Source organism: Schizosaccharomyces pombe, assembly GCF_000002945.2.
Source record: "Schizosaccharomyces pombe strain 972h- genome assembly, chromosome: I".
In the NCBI taxonomy this organism is placed as follows: Eukaryota; Fungi; Ascomycota; class Schizosaccharomycetes; order Schizosaccharomycetales; family Schizosaccharomycetaceae; genus Schizosaccharomyces; species Schizosaccharomyces pombe.
Genome location: NC_003424.3, coordinates 4,019,498 through 4,035,879, shown reverse-complemented (window position 1 = coordinate 4,035,879; position 16,382 = coordinate 4,019,498). Strand labels below are relative to the sequence as shown.

General features: G+C 35.3%; 4 protein-coding genes and 8 long non-coding RNA genes across 12 annotated transcripts, besides 2 other annotated features; 9 read left to right on the top strand and 3 right to left on the bottom strand.

The window, feature by feature from the left end:
• The first annotated feature begins 47 nt into the window (after positions 1 to 47).
• On the top strand, positions 48 to 1,735 carry rfc3 (DNA replication factor C complex subunit Rfc3). The gene is made up of 6 exons (NM_001356147.2): positions 48 to 171; positions 337 to 401; positions 451 to 664; positions 716 to 789; positions 931 to 1,302; positions 1,364 to 1,735. Exons 1-6 carry the CDS (start codon positions 98 to 100, stop codon positions 1,591 to 1,593), a joined length of 1,029 nt encoding a protein of 342 aa, NP_001342879.1. The 5' UTR covers positions 48 to 97; the 3' UTR covers positions 1,594 to 1,735.
• mak2 (phosphorelay sensor kinase Mak2) lies at positions 1,543 to 8,861 on the bottom strand. Its single transcript, NM_001019841.3, has one exon. The coding sequence runs from the start codon at positions 8,764 to 8,766 to the stop codon at positions 1,834 to 1,836; it is 6,933 nt and encodes a 2,310-aa protein (NP_594410.1). The 5' UTR covers positions 8,767 to 8,861; the 3' UTR covers positions 1,543 to 1,833.
• On the top strand, positions 2,635 to 2,962 carry SPOM_SPNCRNA.3797. Its single transcript, NR_193160.1, has one exon. It is a non-coding gene; the product is annotated as a non-coding RNA (long non-coding RNA).
• SPOM_SPNCRNA.3796 lies at positions 3,106 to 3,468 on the top strand. Its single transcript, NR_193159.1, has one exon. It is a non-coding gene; the product is annotated as a non-coding RNA (long non-coding RNA).
• SPOM_SPNCRNA.3795 lies at positions 3,970 to 4,206 on the top strand. Its single transcript, NR_193158.1, has one exon. It is a non-coding gene; the product is annotated as a non-coding RNA (long non-coding RNA).
• A 126-nt stretch (positions 8,862 to 8,987) lies between the features above and the next one.
• Positions 8,988 to 9,336: an LONG TERMINAL REPEAT.
• Positions 9,337 to 9,386: 50 nt separating this feature from the next.
• Positions 9,387 to 13,388, bottom strand: Tf2-6 (retrotransposable element/transposon Tf2-type; the record flags this gene model as incomplete). Its single annotated transcript, NM_001019840.1, has 1 exon — positions 9,387 to 13,388. The coding sequence occupies one exon, from the start codon at positions 13,386 to 13,388 to the stop codon at positions 9,387 to 9,389; it is 4,002 nt and encodes a 1,333-aa protein (NP_594409.1).
• Positions 11,477 to 11,678, top strand: SPOM_SPNCRNA.3794. Its single transcript, NR_193157.1, has one exon. It is a non-coding gene; the product is annotated as a non-coding RNA (long non-coding RNA).
• SPOM_SPNCRNA.3793 lies at positions 11,869 to 12,623 on the top strand. The gene has a single exon (NR_193156.1). It is a non-coding gene; the product is annotated as a non-coding RNA (long non-coding RNA).
• On the top strand, positions 12,951 to 13,417 carry SPOM_SPNCRNA.3792. The gene has a single exon (NR_193155.1). It is a non-coding gene; the product is annotated as a non-coding RNA (long non-coding RNA).
• A 137-nt stretch (positions 13,418 to 13,554) lies between these two features.
• Positions 13,555 to 13,903: an LONG TERMINAL REPEAT.
• Positions 13,826 to 16,005, bottom strand: pvg2 (Golgi 4,6-pyruvylated galactose (PvGal) residue biosynthesis protein Pvg2). The gene has a single exon (NM_001019839.3). It carries the CDS (start codon positions 15,796 to 15,798, stop codon positions 14,629 to 14,631), a length of 1,170 nt encoding a protein of 389 aa, NP_594408.1. The 5' UTR covers positions 15,799 to 16,005; the 3' UTR covers positions 13,826 to 14,628.
• SPOM_SPNCRNA.3791 lies at positions 13,935 to 14,513 on the top strand. The gene has a single exon (NR_193154.1). It is a non-coding gene; the product is annotated as a non-coding RNA (long non-coding RNA).
• Positions 15,001 to 15,264, top strand: SPOM_SPNCRNA.3790. The gene has a single exon (NR_193153.1). It is a non-coding gene; the product is annotated as a non-coding RNA (long non-coding RNA).
• Positions 16,006 to 16,382: the final 377 nt, after the last annotated feature.

Here is a 16,382-nt window from a genome sequence, read left to right as displayed (position 1 = left end):
TAGTGTTTATGCGAGGATATTTAGTCAACCCAATGTAACTGACCTCTAGCATCTACATCTACTGTGCAATCAGTCCTCAAACCTGCAGTCTTCCAGCATGTCTATCGAAAAAGGTAAAGGGCGTGCAATGGACATTGACCTTCCTTTGGGAAGTGAGAGTACGCTCCCATGGTAAGCTAATTACAGTGATTCTGGTTACTTTGTTTTTGCACGATATTTACATTCGCGCAAAACTCGTCATGCCATTCAAAATTACAAATTTGAGGTCTTTTGTGTCTAAATATTTACTTGCCGATTTACCTTTTTTAAGTTCCTTTATATCTTGTTAACATTTAGGGTGGAAAAGTACCGACCAGCTAATTTAGAGGATGTGGTTTCTCACAAAGATATCATATCTACGCGTAAGATTGACCATCACTTTTTTCTGTCTTTTCTAATCAAATAAATAAGTTGAAAAATTCATTAGTTCAAATAGAGTCCCTCATATGCTGTTTTATGGGCCACCTGGCACAGGCAAAACCTCTACAATTCTTGCGTGTGCTCGAAAAATTTATGGACCAAATTACAGAAATCAGTTGATGGAGTTAAATGCAAGCGATGATCGTGGTATCGATGCCGTGAGGGAACAAATCAAAAATTTTGCCAGCACCCGGCAAATCTTTGCGTATGTCGTTGATGATATTTAGTTCCAACATATGTTTGACTAACAATTTAGATCTACTTTCAAAATGATTATATTAGATGAAGCCGATGCCATGACTTTGGCGGCTCAAAATGCTTTACGAAGAGGTAAGCCATTTTTTAAACAAAGTGTGGAAGATAAAGTAAAAGAAATACTCTATAATCTTTCCGCTTTTCTAATTCCTCGTTGTTAATCCCTTCCTTTTTCCCGTTAATTTCTTTTTTCCAAGCTAACCAGTTACTAATCAGTAATTGAAAAATATACTAAGAACGTTCGTTTTTGCATTATCTGTAACTATATCAACAAAATATCTCCTGCTATTCAATCTAGATGTACCAGGTTTCGCTTCCAGCCTTTACCGCCCAAAGAGATAGAAAAAACGGTTGATCATGTTATTCAAAGCGAACATTGTAATATTGACCCTGATGCAAAGATGGCCGTATTAAGGCTTTCCAAAGGAGATATGAGGAAAGCACTGAATATACTCCAGGCGTGCCATGCTGCCTACGATCATATTGATGTATCTGCTATCTATAATTGTGTAGGCCATCCTCACCCTTCCGATATTGATTATTTTTTGAAATCTATCATGAATGATGAATTCGTAATCGCTTTCAATAGTAAGTCATTCATTAAACTCTTCTTCACTTTTAGGATTTTTTCTAACTTTGTTTATTACAGCCATTAGCTCAATCAAACAGCAAAAGGGTTTGGCCTTGCAAGACATTTTGACATGTATCTTTGAAGCACTAGACGAGCTTGAAATAAAACCAAATGCTAAAATTTTTATTCTGGATCAGCTTGCAACGATTGAACATCGAATGTCTTTTGGATGTTCTGAAAAAATACAGCTTTCAGCAATGATAGCGAGCATTAAAACTGGTGTTGATTTAGCAGCAAAGGTAAATTGAGTTGTGAACTAATTCAGAAAATCATTAATGTCGACTTTGTTTTCAACTCTAAAGTAAATATTTCATATTGACTATTTCTATCAAAAAAAAATTCTAGTCCTATTTAGAAACTTAAACAATATAAATTGTTAAAAACTCAAAAAGCAGGAACTGATAATGTACAAATAATGAAAAGAAACTAAAAAATAAAGGTAAAAGTACCTAATTATTGGAATAGCACTTCTCAGTTATACTTTAGGTTCAACGAGCACTCTTCTCCAAAAGCACAAATTCGCGAACGGCATTGACTAATTGTTTTTGAGTAAATGGTTTGGTCAAATAAAAATTCATTCCAACCTCTAAGCATCGCTGTTTTGCAGATTTCTGTATATCAGCTGTTAAAGCAATGACTGGGATTGGAGTTGAGCAATTATTTTCACGTTCGTAAGCACGGATATCCATAACTGCTTCTGCACCATCTCGGATGGGCATATGGTAATCAGCAAATATTACACTATAAAAACCAAATTGTTTAGCCTCATACATTTTAACCAATTCAACGCCATCTACCGCGGCATGAACTTGGAATCCTAAATTGCTTAATTGTTTCGTGAGCAACTTTCTAGCAATCAAATTATCTTCAGCTATTAGCGCATACTTTTTCTGAAGAATCTCCTTCTCTTCGCTAGAAAGAACAACTGCTTGATCGACCTTCCTAGGTGATGCTCGAAATTGAGAGGGCTCGACAAGTTTGGTAGGAGTTGACCATTTACTTAGTAATGCGGGAAAGTTTTGTAGTAACTTTGAAATGCGTATTGGCTCCCTGAAGCAAAATATTCTGCTTTGGTTTTTATTTAAAGAGGTTATGAATGGATCGCCGTCAGATCGTACTTTCGTTCGTTGAATCGACGGTAACAGAACAATAAGTAATACCTTGTTCAATTTTTGATTACTAAGTATCTGAGTAATTATTTGTTCCGTCTGGCCGCTGGCAGCTTCGATACAAAGAAAGTCATAAGGTTGTCGCTTATCTAAAGAATCAATTAACTGCTGTTCGATATCACTGTAAATAGTAGTTGTATCAACTACAGCTAAGGAGAAAAGAGACCTGAAAATAGATCGTGATGTAGTAAATGATTTAACTACAAGTATTTTAGCATTCTTAAGAGATTGTCGAATATTAGCAAATCTCTCATGGCTTTCTTCGAAATGTTTCTGAGATAACTTAGAAGTAACGTTACGCAATTGGACATGGAACCAGAATGTAGAACCTTCTCCATAAACAGACTGAACACCGATGTCTCCATCCATTATTTTGCATATTTGAAGGCAAATAGAGAGCCCAAGGCCTGAACCTCCATAGATTCTAGTAGTGCTACCATCGACTTGAGTGAAAGGATTAAAAAGCAGTTTAAGTTGCTCTTCTTTAAGTCCAATTCCAGTGTCCTCAATCTCAAATCTCAATTTGCATTGATTTTCTTCTGCATTTATTTCCTCATCAATAGCCATACAACGTAACAAAATATGACCCTCCGTTGTAAACTTTACGGAATTTCCAAGGAGATTGGTAATAACTTGTCGAAGCTTTGCAGAATCACCAGCCAATAAAGCTGGAACATTCGGATATATGTCGTATGAAATTTGAACAGGTTTAGAAGAAAGAGAAGGGTATACTAACTCAATGCAATCTGCAATATTCTCTTCAACATCAAAGACTTTGTCAGGCTCAAGTTTCATTTTGCCTGACTTCAATTCGCTGAAGTTCAATAGATCATCTATAATTTGGACCAACGATGTGCAACTCTGTTTAGCAGTGCTAACTATGTCATACTGCTCTTCATTTAATTTGGTATCACTAAGCAGAGAAAGCATCCCATAAAAACTCGAAAACGGAGTTCTCAGTTCATGAGACATATTGGCAAGAAAATTAGTTTTTAGATTGACAGCATGCATTGCAGCTTCACGAGCTTCCTTTTCATCATTAATATCTATACAAACAACTATCCACTTTTTAGCATTAGCATCTTCTTTAAATGACAATCCACGACACAAATGCCAATGGTAATTTCCATCTTCCATTCGTAGAAGCAATTCAATGTCGCCAAGCTCTAGAGTTTTAAGGTTCAATAATTTTTCTTGAAATTGGTGATGATGGTCCGGGTGTATGAATGTTTTCCAACTGAGTGAATCATGACAATCTTCGGGAACACCAAAATAATTCCGTTTCGACGCATTAGTGTACTCTATTTCGCCAATGTCGGAATCTAGCGTCCAAACTATACAAGGTAGTGAGTCTAAAAGGGTTATGCATTTTTCCTCTATTGCCTTATACCGTTGGTATGATAATCGTTGAAGTTCGATAAGAGTAACATTATCTGTTATCGTGCGACGCAAACTCTGAAAAAGTAAAGCATTCGAAACGCTAATTGCAATTTGCTGGGACAAAAGTTTCAAAAATGTAACATTTCCTGTACGAATAGCTCTACGCGAAAGACATAGATACAAAGCACCTATTACCGATTCTTTAAATTGAAGGGGGATTATGGCAAAAAAATCCATATCATGCTCTTCTTGCAACCATCTTAACAGCTCTGCATCTTGCGAAGCAGAAACTGTGTACAGTGAGACGATTCGGCAATGGTCAAATACTTCGGAAAGTAAAGAATCTGGAATTTTGACGTCCGATTGGCTCAAAATGACAGGAGGTTCAAATGATTCGGCTTTCTCCACATTGCCATGAGCAGCGAGTGTGTAATTTGAAGCGTCTTTCAAGATTATAGCAGCATGCTTGGCTTGAGAGTATTCGATAACTAGTTTTATGACAGTTGTAAGCAAAGGACCTAACCTTAATTTACTCGATAAAAGTTGACCACATTTTATAACAGAAACTAAAGATACAATGTCAAAAGATTCCTCATCGTTTCGGTCGTAAAAATCATTTTCTGATTCATCAACAGCACTGCTTTTTTTCACAGGCAAGGTTACCAGAGGTTTATCAAAAATATCAGAATAAGACGCAAGACCTAGACTAAAATCGTTAATGTCCTGATTCCTAAGAAGTTTGAGCTTCTCAGCATAGTCGCCAGTGGTAGTTGCTATTGATACAACCGTAGTTCCACGAGATTCAACATCGGAAATTAAGTCAGAATATCTACTTCTCAACTTATTTTCAACCCCATAACAACCAATATTTTTAAGGCAACTGAGCGCTCGAGTTATGTAAGACTTGGCGAGAAACTTATGGCCCCTTCCATAATAAAATTCCCCAATTAGTTCCAACACAAATGGAAATTCAATGGGAGAAAAAACCGAAGCACCCATGCTTGTGACCTTCTCAAAAAGTCTTAATGCCTCCATGTAATTGCCAAGGTTACGTTGGCGCAAGCCCTCCAAAAGACATACCCATAACTTGTACAGCTCCGCATGGAAACATTTTGCCATTTCAGACAAGCTAGATTGCGCCCAATGGGCCACATCCTCGACTTTTTCACGCTCAAACTCCGAGATATTCTTTTTATAAAATAAAAGTTGTAAAGCCGCAACGCCAATAAATGAACGGGTTATCAAATAATAGCGTTCATACAGCTTGCCGTCTACCAATTTTCTAACTTCTTGAGCAATTGACATGACATACTCGTAGTGATGAAACAAAGTATTAAGAAAAATAATTCCAGCGTAGTACCAACAGCAAAAAGTACACGGAACTTTCTTGGACGTAAGTTTATCGTGAAGATCTTTTTGAGTTCTTTGCTTTGTAGTAAGGATATTGTTAGGATCATCATTGTTTGTTAACCCAAAGAGAGCTAAAAGTGAATTTCGTATGAGCATAAGATAATATGTGAATGGTGGCTCACAATCCCATAGGAGAAGCAATGTTTCTGAGTTTTCTTGATCAAGTAATAACTGGTGAATATGGTCACCACGGAAGACACGTTGCGCCATTAGACAGGCAAGACAATAAGCTCCATAAATTTTATCACCAAACATAACGCATTGTAATAGTATACTTTCAAGTGTAACTGCTGAACCAGTTTCAGTACTACAAAGTTCTCTTTTAAGCCCCCAGTAGATGAGTTCAGCATGGGCTACCGCACTGCGATCCTTAATTACAAACAAATCTGAATCAACTTGTGAGATGCGAAGTAAAAATTCGGGTTTTCTTCTAGTTACAAAACAATAAGAAGCCAAAAACATTACACTATATCTTAAAGATGGATTTCCGTACCTTAAGTACATTTCTGCAAGTAAAAAGGAGAAATAATAATAGTAAGGTTGAGAGAAATTGAAAAGAACAAATCCACATTCCGAAAGAATTACGCTGATAGCATCAATTCTTTTTCGGTCTAATGGCTCAGATTGCTTAACTAGAAAATCGCATTCCAAAAATTTCGTAGAAAGTCTATCGTAAAACTCCCTTAATACATCATCGGTAGGTTCCTTCAACTTCAGACCTAAATTAGATAGAAGTTCCTGCGCCTTATCAATTGATCGTAAGGATTGATATTTGTAGTATTCGATCTTAGTTAATAACCTGAATGCTGGCAAATAATCATATACATTTGAAGAGCTTAGCTTTGGATTTTTCAATACTTTAATAGCATTTTCATGATCTTTGGACCACCAATAACACATGGCTAGGCTAATGTGAATCGAAATTAGATCTTTCCTTGTGTACAACTTGCTATTCCAAAAGTTGCGAGGTAAAAGGAATAGGCAACTTTTCAACAATTCCGTAGCATACTCATATGAACCAAATTGCATCAAAGCATCGGCTGATTCCTTTAGCGCCAATATATATGGCTTGGTATTATCGAACTTTTTAATAACACCTAAACCTTTAAGTATGTGATGCACAGTACGGATATCATAAAATTCCTTAGCAGTACCAGTGATTAATTCTTTAGCAATCTGGGCATGCATTGATTCGGCCCTTCTTAAACTGATTTTTGATAGTATGCCCTCACGAAAAAATGTTTCAGAAAATTGACAACTTTCGTTATCATTATCAAATTGTAAAACATTGAGAGGAAAATCCAATATCTCTTCTTTTGGGATAAACAAATGCATTGATGTGGTAATTAATCGAAGCAATTCAAACGGAAACGGCTCGACCAACAATGCAGCCCATAAAAGAAACTCAATACATCTGGCAGGGAGTAAAGCATCCAACAATGATGCCAGTAATGGTGGTATATCATAAGAAGAAAGAGCTTCAAAGCTTCGGTTGATAACAGGCAGATCATAAGTCCAAGAAGAGGATTTTGGATGAAAGGCAAAGCCATTATTAGCAAAGGCAATGAGTAGAAGACTTTTTAGCACCAACGGATTTCCCTTACTAAGCTTTTGCATCAATAGCACTAACGGACCCAAAGCTTGAGTTGGAGACTCTAAAGTGCTATCTAAAAATTCAGTTATATTTTTACGATCAAAAAGGTTCATTCTAATATCAGTGACCATCGCATATGGGGCCTCATGAAGACATTTCGAAAAATCTTTAAACATCACAGGTTCATCCCAAGCCAAAATTAGTAAGATAGGAAGTCTATGAGAAATCATGCCAATTATCAAAGAGAGCGAAGGATGATCAGCCAAATGTAATTCATCCAATATTATAATGACAGGTCGAACTCTGGAAGTGAAGCTTAGTATTTCTAGAAGACAAACCATAAATCCTAAACGACCGCTTGCACTGCGGAATTGTTGGGGATCTCTCTTTTTTAACTTGAAATAGTTTTCTCTTTTGCAATGTAGATTATATTTCGGAGATAGTAGCGAGTTTAATTCTGGAACATATTCAAATAGTTCTCCCATGTAAATCAATTGAAATCCAAGAAATTCCCACAGCGATGTAAAGTAATCAGTAACTAGCTGTTTTTCTTCACGAAGAGTCTGTTGCATAATTAAAGAGACACATTTAAAAATGGCAGAATATGGAGAAAAATGATGACCTTTAAAAGAGCTCATTGCAAAATATCCAAATTTTCTTGCTTCATCGGCGACAGCATTAAGCAAATTACTTTTTCCAGAGCCCTTCTCACCGGTAACTGTAACAACTTGGCAATATGTAGCCTCATTATCTACTGGACGATATTTGAAAAGGTGTTGCTTTGGAAGTTTATCAACACGCTTAGCACTCGTTAGAAGATCGCGTTTTGAAGAAAAAGCTACAAGCTCGTGGAAGATCCGGACGTAATCTGAAGAATTGGTCAATAGTAATTTAGGAAACTTAAGCTTTTCTTGCTGTGGTTTATTTATAGATAACAATTTTTGGTCCAGCAAAGGAGAAGAGGTGATTGTAGAAAATTCTTGCATTAACTCAACAATCGTATAACACAAATCGGTAGCAGAAGAAATTCTTGAGTTCATAGACTTGGCAGTCATTTTTTGAATCAATTGATCAAGCGCTGGAAAGGCATCAGGACGACGAGGCAATACAGAAGGAAACTGTCTCATATGAATCGATTGAACAATTCTCATAGATTGCCCACCCCAGGGATATTGCTTGGTCAAGATAACATAAAAAAGAATACCCAAAGAATAGATATCGGACCTGGAATCTAACGGTCGCCCCACATTTCCAATTTGTTCAGGACTAAAAAACTGAAGTTTGTGACATATATTCTGGACTTGATAAAGACGCTTCCAGTTTAAGGAAGACAAGGTAAATCTGATAGGGGATACGCTACTCCCGATGGTAAGCAACTTTGCATGAATAGGGGCATTCAAATCATAATGGAAAGTGTCAAGACGAATTTCGCCATGCACGATTTTTTTTTCATGTAAAAAACATAAGACGTAAGAAACGCCAAGGGCAAACTTGAGAAATAATTTTAGATCCAAAGGGTTAGGATTCCCTAACCACTCATCCAGAATGTTAGGCCCAGGATCATCGTAAATAAGCGCACCTAAGGTTTCGTTCAACAGTAATATATATGCGGGAGCAATAGCATAATTTCTTCCATTTGGATGAGATGACAACTGACGCAACAAAAAGTATTCATTCTCTAGCTTGAAAGTTTGTTGGGAAAACTTAAAAATTACTTTTCGCCTTGTTTCTACATGGACGGCACGCACCAAGCACGCAGAAAGAAGAGAAGAAGGGTTCGATTGCGTACGAATTGGTTGGAACTGGAACTCTCCCAACTGAGAAATTGCATAATCAATTGCAACGTCCAATGACTTGTACAAGCTCATTGAGAATTTGAACTAAAAAAAATAAAAATAAAATCAATAATTATCCTTAATACGACATGTTAAACTGTAAATAATTAATATTTAGAATATAGTATAAAATGAGAAGTTGAAGGGGTGGATTTATTGTTAACTTTAGAATTTGCCGTCACCAATTAGCATGACAGAGGGTATCCTTATACCATTTAACAAAAAATGTGGTATGCTTCTTATTGATTTTAAAATGTAAGCTACGCAGTTTGGTATCTGATTTAAGGATACGTAGAACTGCGGTGAGTTTTCCTTGTGATCTATTATATTACGATACACAGGTTGTATAAGTAGCAACTGAGTATAGGTATTGTATTAACTGGGTTATAATGTTACCTATCACTAATATAGCTCATAACTGAACTGAGGAACGAGGTTCAGCAGTAGCTCTATTTATAGTATTCAGATAATATTGATCTTAATAGATTATCATTAAGATCAATCTCCATATCGTATCATACATGGTACGATATATAATTAGAACATGTGACATATAGTGATACTCAACGTAGTGTATTATAGCGTAGTGTAGTATTGCTGACATTGCCCTCCCCAAGATTTTCTATGTAAATCTGAGGATAAGTCATATGTTCTCAGATATTTAGATTATTGTTTTTAATATAATCATTGACAATTGCTTTGTCCGCTTGTAGCGCTGTAGCTAATGTAGTCCATCCTGACATAATAGTACTCGGATTTAGATTCGAAATGTACTTGACATTTAAGTAGAGTACTTGTTCTCTGTTTTTATGTTCTAGGATATGAAGAATTGTTCCAATATCAGACTCATCAATGGTAGCGTAATTGAGTTCTGAATTATGTCGATACTTTTCTAGGTGAGAAACATGAAAAGTAGATGAAAACATGTGCTTGATTGAATCTGGAAGATCCAATTCATAGTTGTTTGGACCCGACTTCTGTAACACATAGAACGGTCCTGCAAAACTAGGTGCTAATTTATTGGATTTATGAAGAAAACCTGTTTTCGTTCTTTTGACCATAACTAGGTCTCCAGGTTGAAATTCTTCAATTTCTTGTATTTTCATATCGAAATACTTTTTCATCTTTATGTTGTTTGTATTCAAGTGTTCTTTAACTGTTTGAAATACTTGGATCGTTTCCTGAGAGTTTTCGTCAGTTTTGTCACTAAAGCTAGGTAACTCTAAAGGTGATAAAGCTGGTGAATAGCGATGTACTATCTCAAAAGGTGTCATTTGAGTTGCTGAATGTATCGCATTGTTGTAAGATTGTTGCACTAGGGATATATGATCTACCCATGTATTTGGATGTGTGCTACATACACATCTTAGTAATTTCTCCACAGTTTGGTTTGTACGCTCAGTTTGTCCATCAGTTTGTGGTCTGTATGGTAACGAAAATTTCATAACGAAATTATATTTATGTGCGAAATCTTTCCACGTTTGGGAAGTAAAAATATGATCATTATCTGCAATGATTTCTTTTGGATTGCCGAAATAAGCAATAACTCGTTGATCAAACATTCGAGCTGTTTGCTCTGCTGTAATGGATTTCGTACAAGGTACTAAGATTGCCATTTTTGAAAATCGGTCAACTACCACGAAAAGTGCATTATAACCAGATGATTCTGGTAAAGCTGTAATAAAATCCATTGATAAAGATTCCCAAGGTCTTTCTGATGGGGGAATTGGTTGTAAAGGTCCATAAGGTTTATGATTCCTAGATTTGTTTATTTGACATGTATGGCAGTTCTGTACATATTCTTGTATTTGTTTTCTTATTCCTTTCCACGTAAATCTACGTAATATAATGTTTGTAAGAAGTTCAATGCCTGGATGAATCAATTTACCTTCTTCATGATACTTTTTAATAATTGTCCTAGTCAGCTGAGTATCATTAGGTAATAAGATTTGGTCTTTACTGTTAATTAGTAAGCCATCTTTGAGTTGGATATTCTCTTCCACTCGTTTGTCTTCATTGTTTAGTAAATTCAACAATTTTGTATCATTCGTATATTCTGTAACCACTTGGTTTTTAAAATCATCGGTTATCGAGATTTGATTAACAAAGTTGATACTATTGTCTTCTGAATCTTTTGGAATTGGTTCTGTTTCGTCAACAATTCTGGATAAGGCATCAGCTATGTGATTTGCTGATCCAGGTCTGTAGTTAATTTCAAAGTTGAAGTCTTGTAAAAATAATTGCCAACGAGCTAAACGTTTGTTTTCAGGCTCGGATTCGTTAGTAATGCGACCAATTAAGTTTCGATGGTCTGTTAAAATTTTGAAAGGTTCGATAGTGGATTCTAAATAGTGTCTCCAATGTTTGAGAGACTTAATGATTGCAAGCATTTCTTTGTCCGATACGCTATAATTTAATTGTGCTTTAGACATCTTTGCTGAATAGTATCCAACAGGATAGTATTTATCATCATCATGTTTTTGAGACAATACGGCTCCTACAGCGACATCTGAAGCATCAGTTTCCAGTAGAATCTTTTTACTGAAATCAAAGTGTCGTAGCACCGGAGGAGAAACTAAACATTGTTTAATGTTTTCTATCGCTTGGGTTTGTGTTGGTGTCCATTTCCAGCGTACATCCTTTTTCAAAAGATTATTGAGTGGATGTGTTAATTGTGATGTCTTTGGAATGAATTTCCTAAGATAATTGACAGAACCTAGAAATTGTCGTAATTCTTTACGATTCTTAGGTTGCTTCCATTGTAAGACTTTGTCTATATTTTCTTGACAAGGCGTAAATCCTTTTTCCGAAATGTGATACCCTATAAATTTTACTTGTGATTGGTGAAATTCACATTTTGCTTGATTGATAATTAAGTTCGCATTTTTCAATTTCTGTAGAACGTCTTTAACATGTTTTACATGTTCAGATTCCGATTTTGAATGAATTAAAATATCATCCATATAACATACTACATGTGATTCTTTGGCTTCACCAAGTATTGTATTGATAAAGTATTGAAAATGTGCTGGAGCTGTAGATATGCCATAAGGCATTACTAGATATTCAAAAACTCCACGAGGACAGCGAAAAGCAAGTTTATGTTCATCTCCTTTTCTTACTCGTATCAAGTGATAGGCACTTTTGAGGTCAAGTTTAGTAAAAATTGTAGAACCTTGTATTTTAGCAAGTAATTGTTCAATAAGTGGTAACGGATATATATTGGGTTTGACATACTTATTTAAAGGTTTGTAGTCAACCACCATTCTCAAGGTGCCTTCCTTTTTCGGAACGAACATTACTGGACAGGCGTTAATGGCTTTAGATTCTCGTATAATTCCACTTTTTAATCCTTGATTAATTTCATCATTCATAGCTTGCATTTTTCCCGGTGGTAGCGGGTAATTTCTGATAGGTAATCTGTAGTTTTCTTGAGTTAGTTCAACTTCAAATTCTAACCCTTTTATTGGCTTTGGTAGCTTTTCCGTATTGGTTTCTGCAGTAATGTCTTTGAATTCTTTATAGATATCTGGTAACTCAGGTTCCTTGACAATATTTGAAACTTTGTTCATTTGAGAGAGCGTGTGTTTACTGCTAGATATTTCAATGTTATTGTCATATAATGTTGTGAAGGAGATAGCAGCTGGATGCGAAAATTTCTTTACAACCAAGAATTCTGTTTTGATTGATATTCCATTTAGACTTATGTTAAGTTTTATTGTTTTGCGATTAATCTTATTTGGATAAACTCCACCATATATCACACTTTTTGACCAGGGTCTGGTAGGCAGTTTATGTGCTCGAACAGTTTCTTCTGTTATAATATTTGCTTGAGCGCCCGTATCGATTAGACAGGGTATTGAGCACTTGAAGTCTGGAAGTTCAGCTTGTAATACCATTTCGTAACGTTTCCTAGTATGATTTAGGAATTTGTTAGATGAGTATTCTATTCTCGAAACATTTGTCTTCCTCAGGTTTCTGCTATTAGTGGTGTTATTTTTCTTTGAAAGGGACTCTTTTCCTAGATTTTTATTTTGCGGTTGAAAACGCTTGTGAGTTTTACCATACGAGGCTGTTCTTTTGTCCTCTAAAAAGTCATAAATTTCACTGATTTCTGATTTCCAGTAATTTCTTTCCTTTAATTTCCTTAAGGAATATGGCAGCATCCATAATATAAACAAGCGAGTATGGAAATCATCAACATTTGCTTTTGACATGAGTTTCCTTATAAATTGAACTTTGTCCAATTGATTTCTAAAACCTTCAAATGTTTTAGTTAAACGATCACCTTTGTTGGATCCTTGTACTTTCCCTGTTTGTCTGAGTAATTCTTGCCATGTAAGACTTCCATTCTCAGAAAACATGCGTTCAGCGAATTGTTGCTCTAATTCTTCTAGGTGATTCAATGTATACTGTCTTTTAGTATGCTCATTTGGGAATAATGAAGGGTATTCAGTAAAGTGTTGATCAAGTTTTGAAATGTAACTTTCAACATCCTTATTTGGATCGAATTTCCCTATCTCTGGTACATGCTTCGATAATATTTTTGCAAAAAGGTTTATTAAATGTTCGTCTGATGTTTGAATTCCATCCAAATTCTCTGGTCTCCATCGTTTTGCTCTTGCTTTCATATAACGATAATTTGCGTAGGACATTGTATATGTTTCCCTTTGGGAGATTTCAAAAGGGATAACAGTCCTTCCAAAGTTCCTTCTCCTTTGAACCCAGAAGGAGAGAAATATATATATTTATGATATATATTTATTCAATAATTCCTTTTTCCTAAAAGGAGTTAATTGTAGATCACAAGAGTTCAGTTATTGTAAGCTACGCAGTTTGGTATCTGATTTAAGGATACGTAGAACTGCGGTGAGTTTTCCTTGTGATCTATTATATTACGATACACAGGTTGTATAAGTAGCAACTGAGTATAGGTATTGTATTAACTGGGTTATAATGTTACCTATCACTAATATAGCTCATAACTGAACTGAGGAACGAGGTTCAGCAGTAGCTCTATTTATAGTATTCAGATAATATTGATCTTAATAGATTATCATTAAGATCAATCTCCATATCGTATCATACATGGTACGATATATAATTAGAACATGTGACATATAGTGATACTCAACGTAGTGTATTATAGCGTAGTGTAGTATTGCTGACATAAAATAAAATTGAAGAGACAAATTCATTTACCATTATTATGATCAGGAAATTGTTCCTTACCAATAATATTTGCTGTTTTGATTGAGCTTCTTTCTGGATTTCTGGAAGACTTAAAAAACAAGGAATCCTTTAGCATACTTAGTTCACTATTACAAATACAATTAGAATAAGAACCGAGCTCAATAGTTGGTTTATTATTGGCAAGGGGTTCAATTCAAAAATAGTATTTTCTAAAGCTTAATAATCGATTAGGAAAAAGCTGTTGCCTAAATAACATTAATTTGTAATAAAATGAAATCTAGAGAGGAGAGAACAAGATTGATTACCTGTTAGTAGCTATAAAAGTATCACAAACTTTACAGTTGAACAATAAATGAAGGATCGAATTTAAAAAACTAAGAAACAAGCTTTTCCTAGATCTGATAAAATAAAAAACTAAAAAAAAGAAAGAAAGACAATAGAACCATAGAACATTAAATGTAAAGACATAGTTGGCACATTAGAAAAACAAGCTGCAGGACAGTTCCACGACAGAAAATATTTGATTATAAAACGGATGCTTAGCAATAGTATTAAATAAAAACTATGATTAGGAAGAAACGCACATAACTGTAGGTGATACCTTAGAGAGAAAAAAAAAGTTAAAGGATCAAGTCAGGTTTATTGTTTGCTGAATGAAATTAAATTTGTGAAAAGATAAAAAGATGAAACATCATAATATCATCAAGCAGTTATCAAGTCGAATGAATTAGACCAGTATATGGCAAGTTCGTTCCCATCCGGTTTTGAACTGTGGCTAATGCAATAGTCAGGGTCAAACAGGGGAGAGTCGGCGAAACACATTTCAGAAGATTCTTCACTAGGAAGGAAGTCCCAAGTTGAAGCAAAGGCTTCTGTTGGGATAAAAATGATGTGAGGGTTATTCTTCACAAAAACTTTCCCGTCATCGATATAAGTGTTGACAAAGAATTCTTGCTCACGAATTGTAATAGACTCTCGGTTTTCTGCAAACAACGCTTCAGCTGCATCAAGACCATGATAGGGCCTTTTAGAAAGGATTTTTAATAAAACTTCCGACTTGCAAAGTTCGTTAATGAGAGAGAGAACAAACGGATGCTTAGGAGTAGCAATCATAAAGTCATACTGTAGGGACTTTGGGGCCATAAAAATCGGTTGGAACTCCTCAACAGTCGAAGATGTGATATTTTCTGTAAATTGTTTTACGGATAACTCCGCCGCATAAACAAATTTATCAATATTTTTTTTAAGCTGTAAAGAACGAGACATCCAAACACCGCCATACTCATACAATCCCAATAAAAATCCCCACTGATCTTTAGCTTCACGCGATAACTGAGACCAGGCATTATGAAGATTATGATATGATTTGTCAACTAATTCGTTTAAATCATCATGTGACCAACTAACAAAAGCCCAATTTGGGTGGCTTACGCGAAGTTCGACTTCAAATGCCGTGAATTGAGACAATTCAATGAAATTAGATCCCTTAATGGTATGAAATACCCTTGGAATTCTTCGATTCCATTGTCTCGCAACTCTATTCATACCCGTATCACGGTTATATGTGTAAAATAAGTGAGCAGAAATCGGTGGATCCAAACCGAACGTTGTACATTTGCGCGATTGCTCCAAATCATCCATGCACATTGCTTTTCTGTATATATCGATAGTAACGGTCTTAGATAGTTCCAATTCTTTTTCGCCCAATTCTTCAACGGTAAATAAGTTGGTTCTTTTATAGAAATTGATGCCTCCAAGTTGAATGGGACTGTATATTGCAAATAGAGCAGCGAAAGCAAATACCACTATTATTGATGGGATTAAAAGCCTTAATAATTTCTGGCTGAAAAAATTTACCCAGAGTTTAGTCATTTTTCCTCCTTTTTTCTGCTTATTTCACGTCGAATTCAATTTAATTTATACAGTATATTATAAGTGCAAATGAGCTTTAATGCATTTAAGGCGCAATTATTTCCACAGATTTTAAATAATTTAATAAGCGCCTGAGTTAGGAATTACAGATGAGTAGATAAAGGATTGTGAAACCAAACCGCACACTTCTTTGTCAGTATGGTTCGTACTAGAGTAGTGTGTTCAAAATGTCACAAAAACCGCGTCTTTGTGATTACAACTACGCTGCGTTTCATTATACTATTTTGCAAACTTATATTTGCAAATCACTATGTCATGGTTTTCCTAGGAAATGAGCAGGGCTTGCAATCAATGATTACAAATTGAAACTTTTACCGACCCATTTATTTTCTTATGAACGACCATCTTTTTAATCGAGGTTTAGATTCTCTTTTATAGTGTAGACATCCCAAAATATACCAAGTATGAACTTTGAAACTTCAGATTTTATAACGCATTCTCTTTGCACTACTGTAGATTATCTGATGCGTAGATATAAGATACTCAGTACATAGTAAGTATGTAAACAAAGCATCAAGAAAATA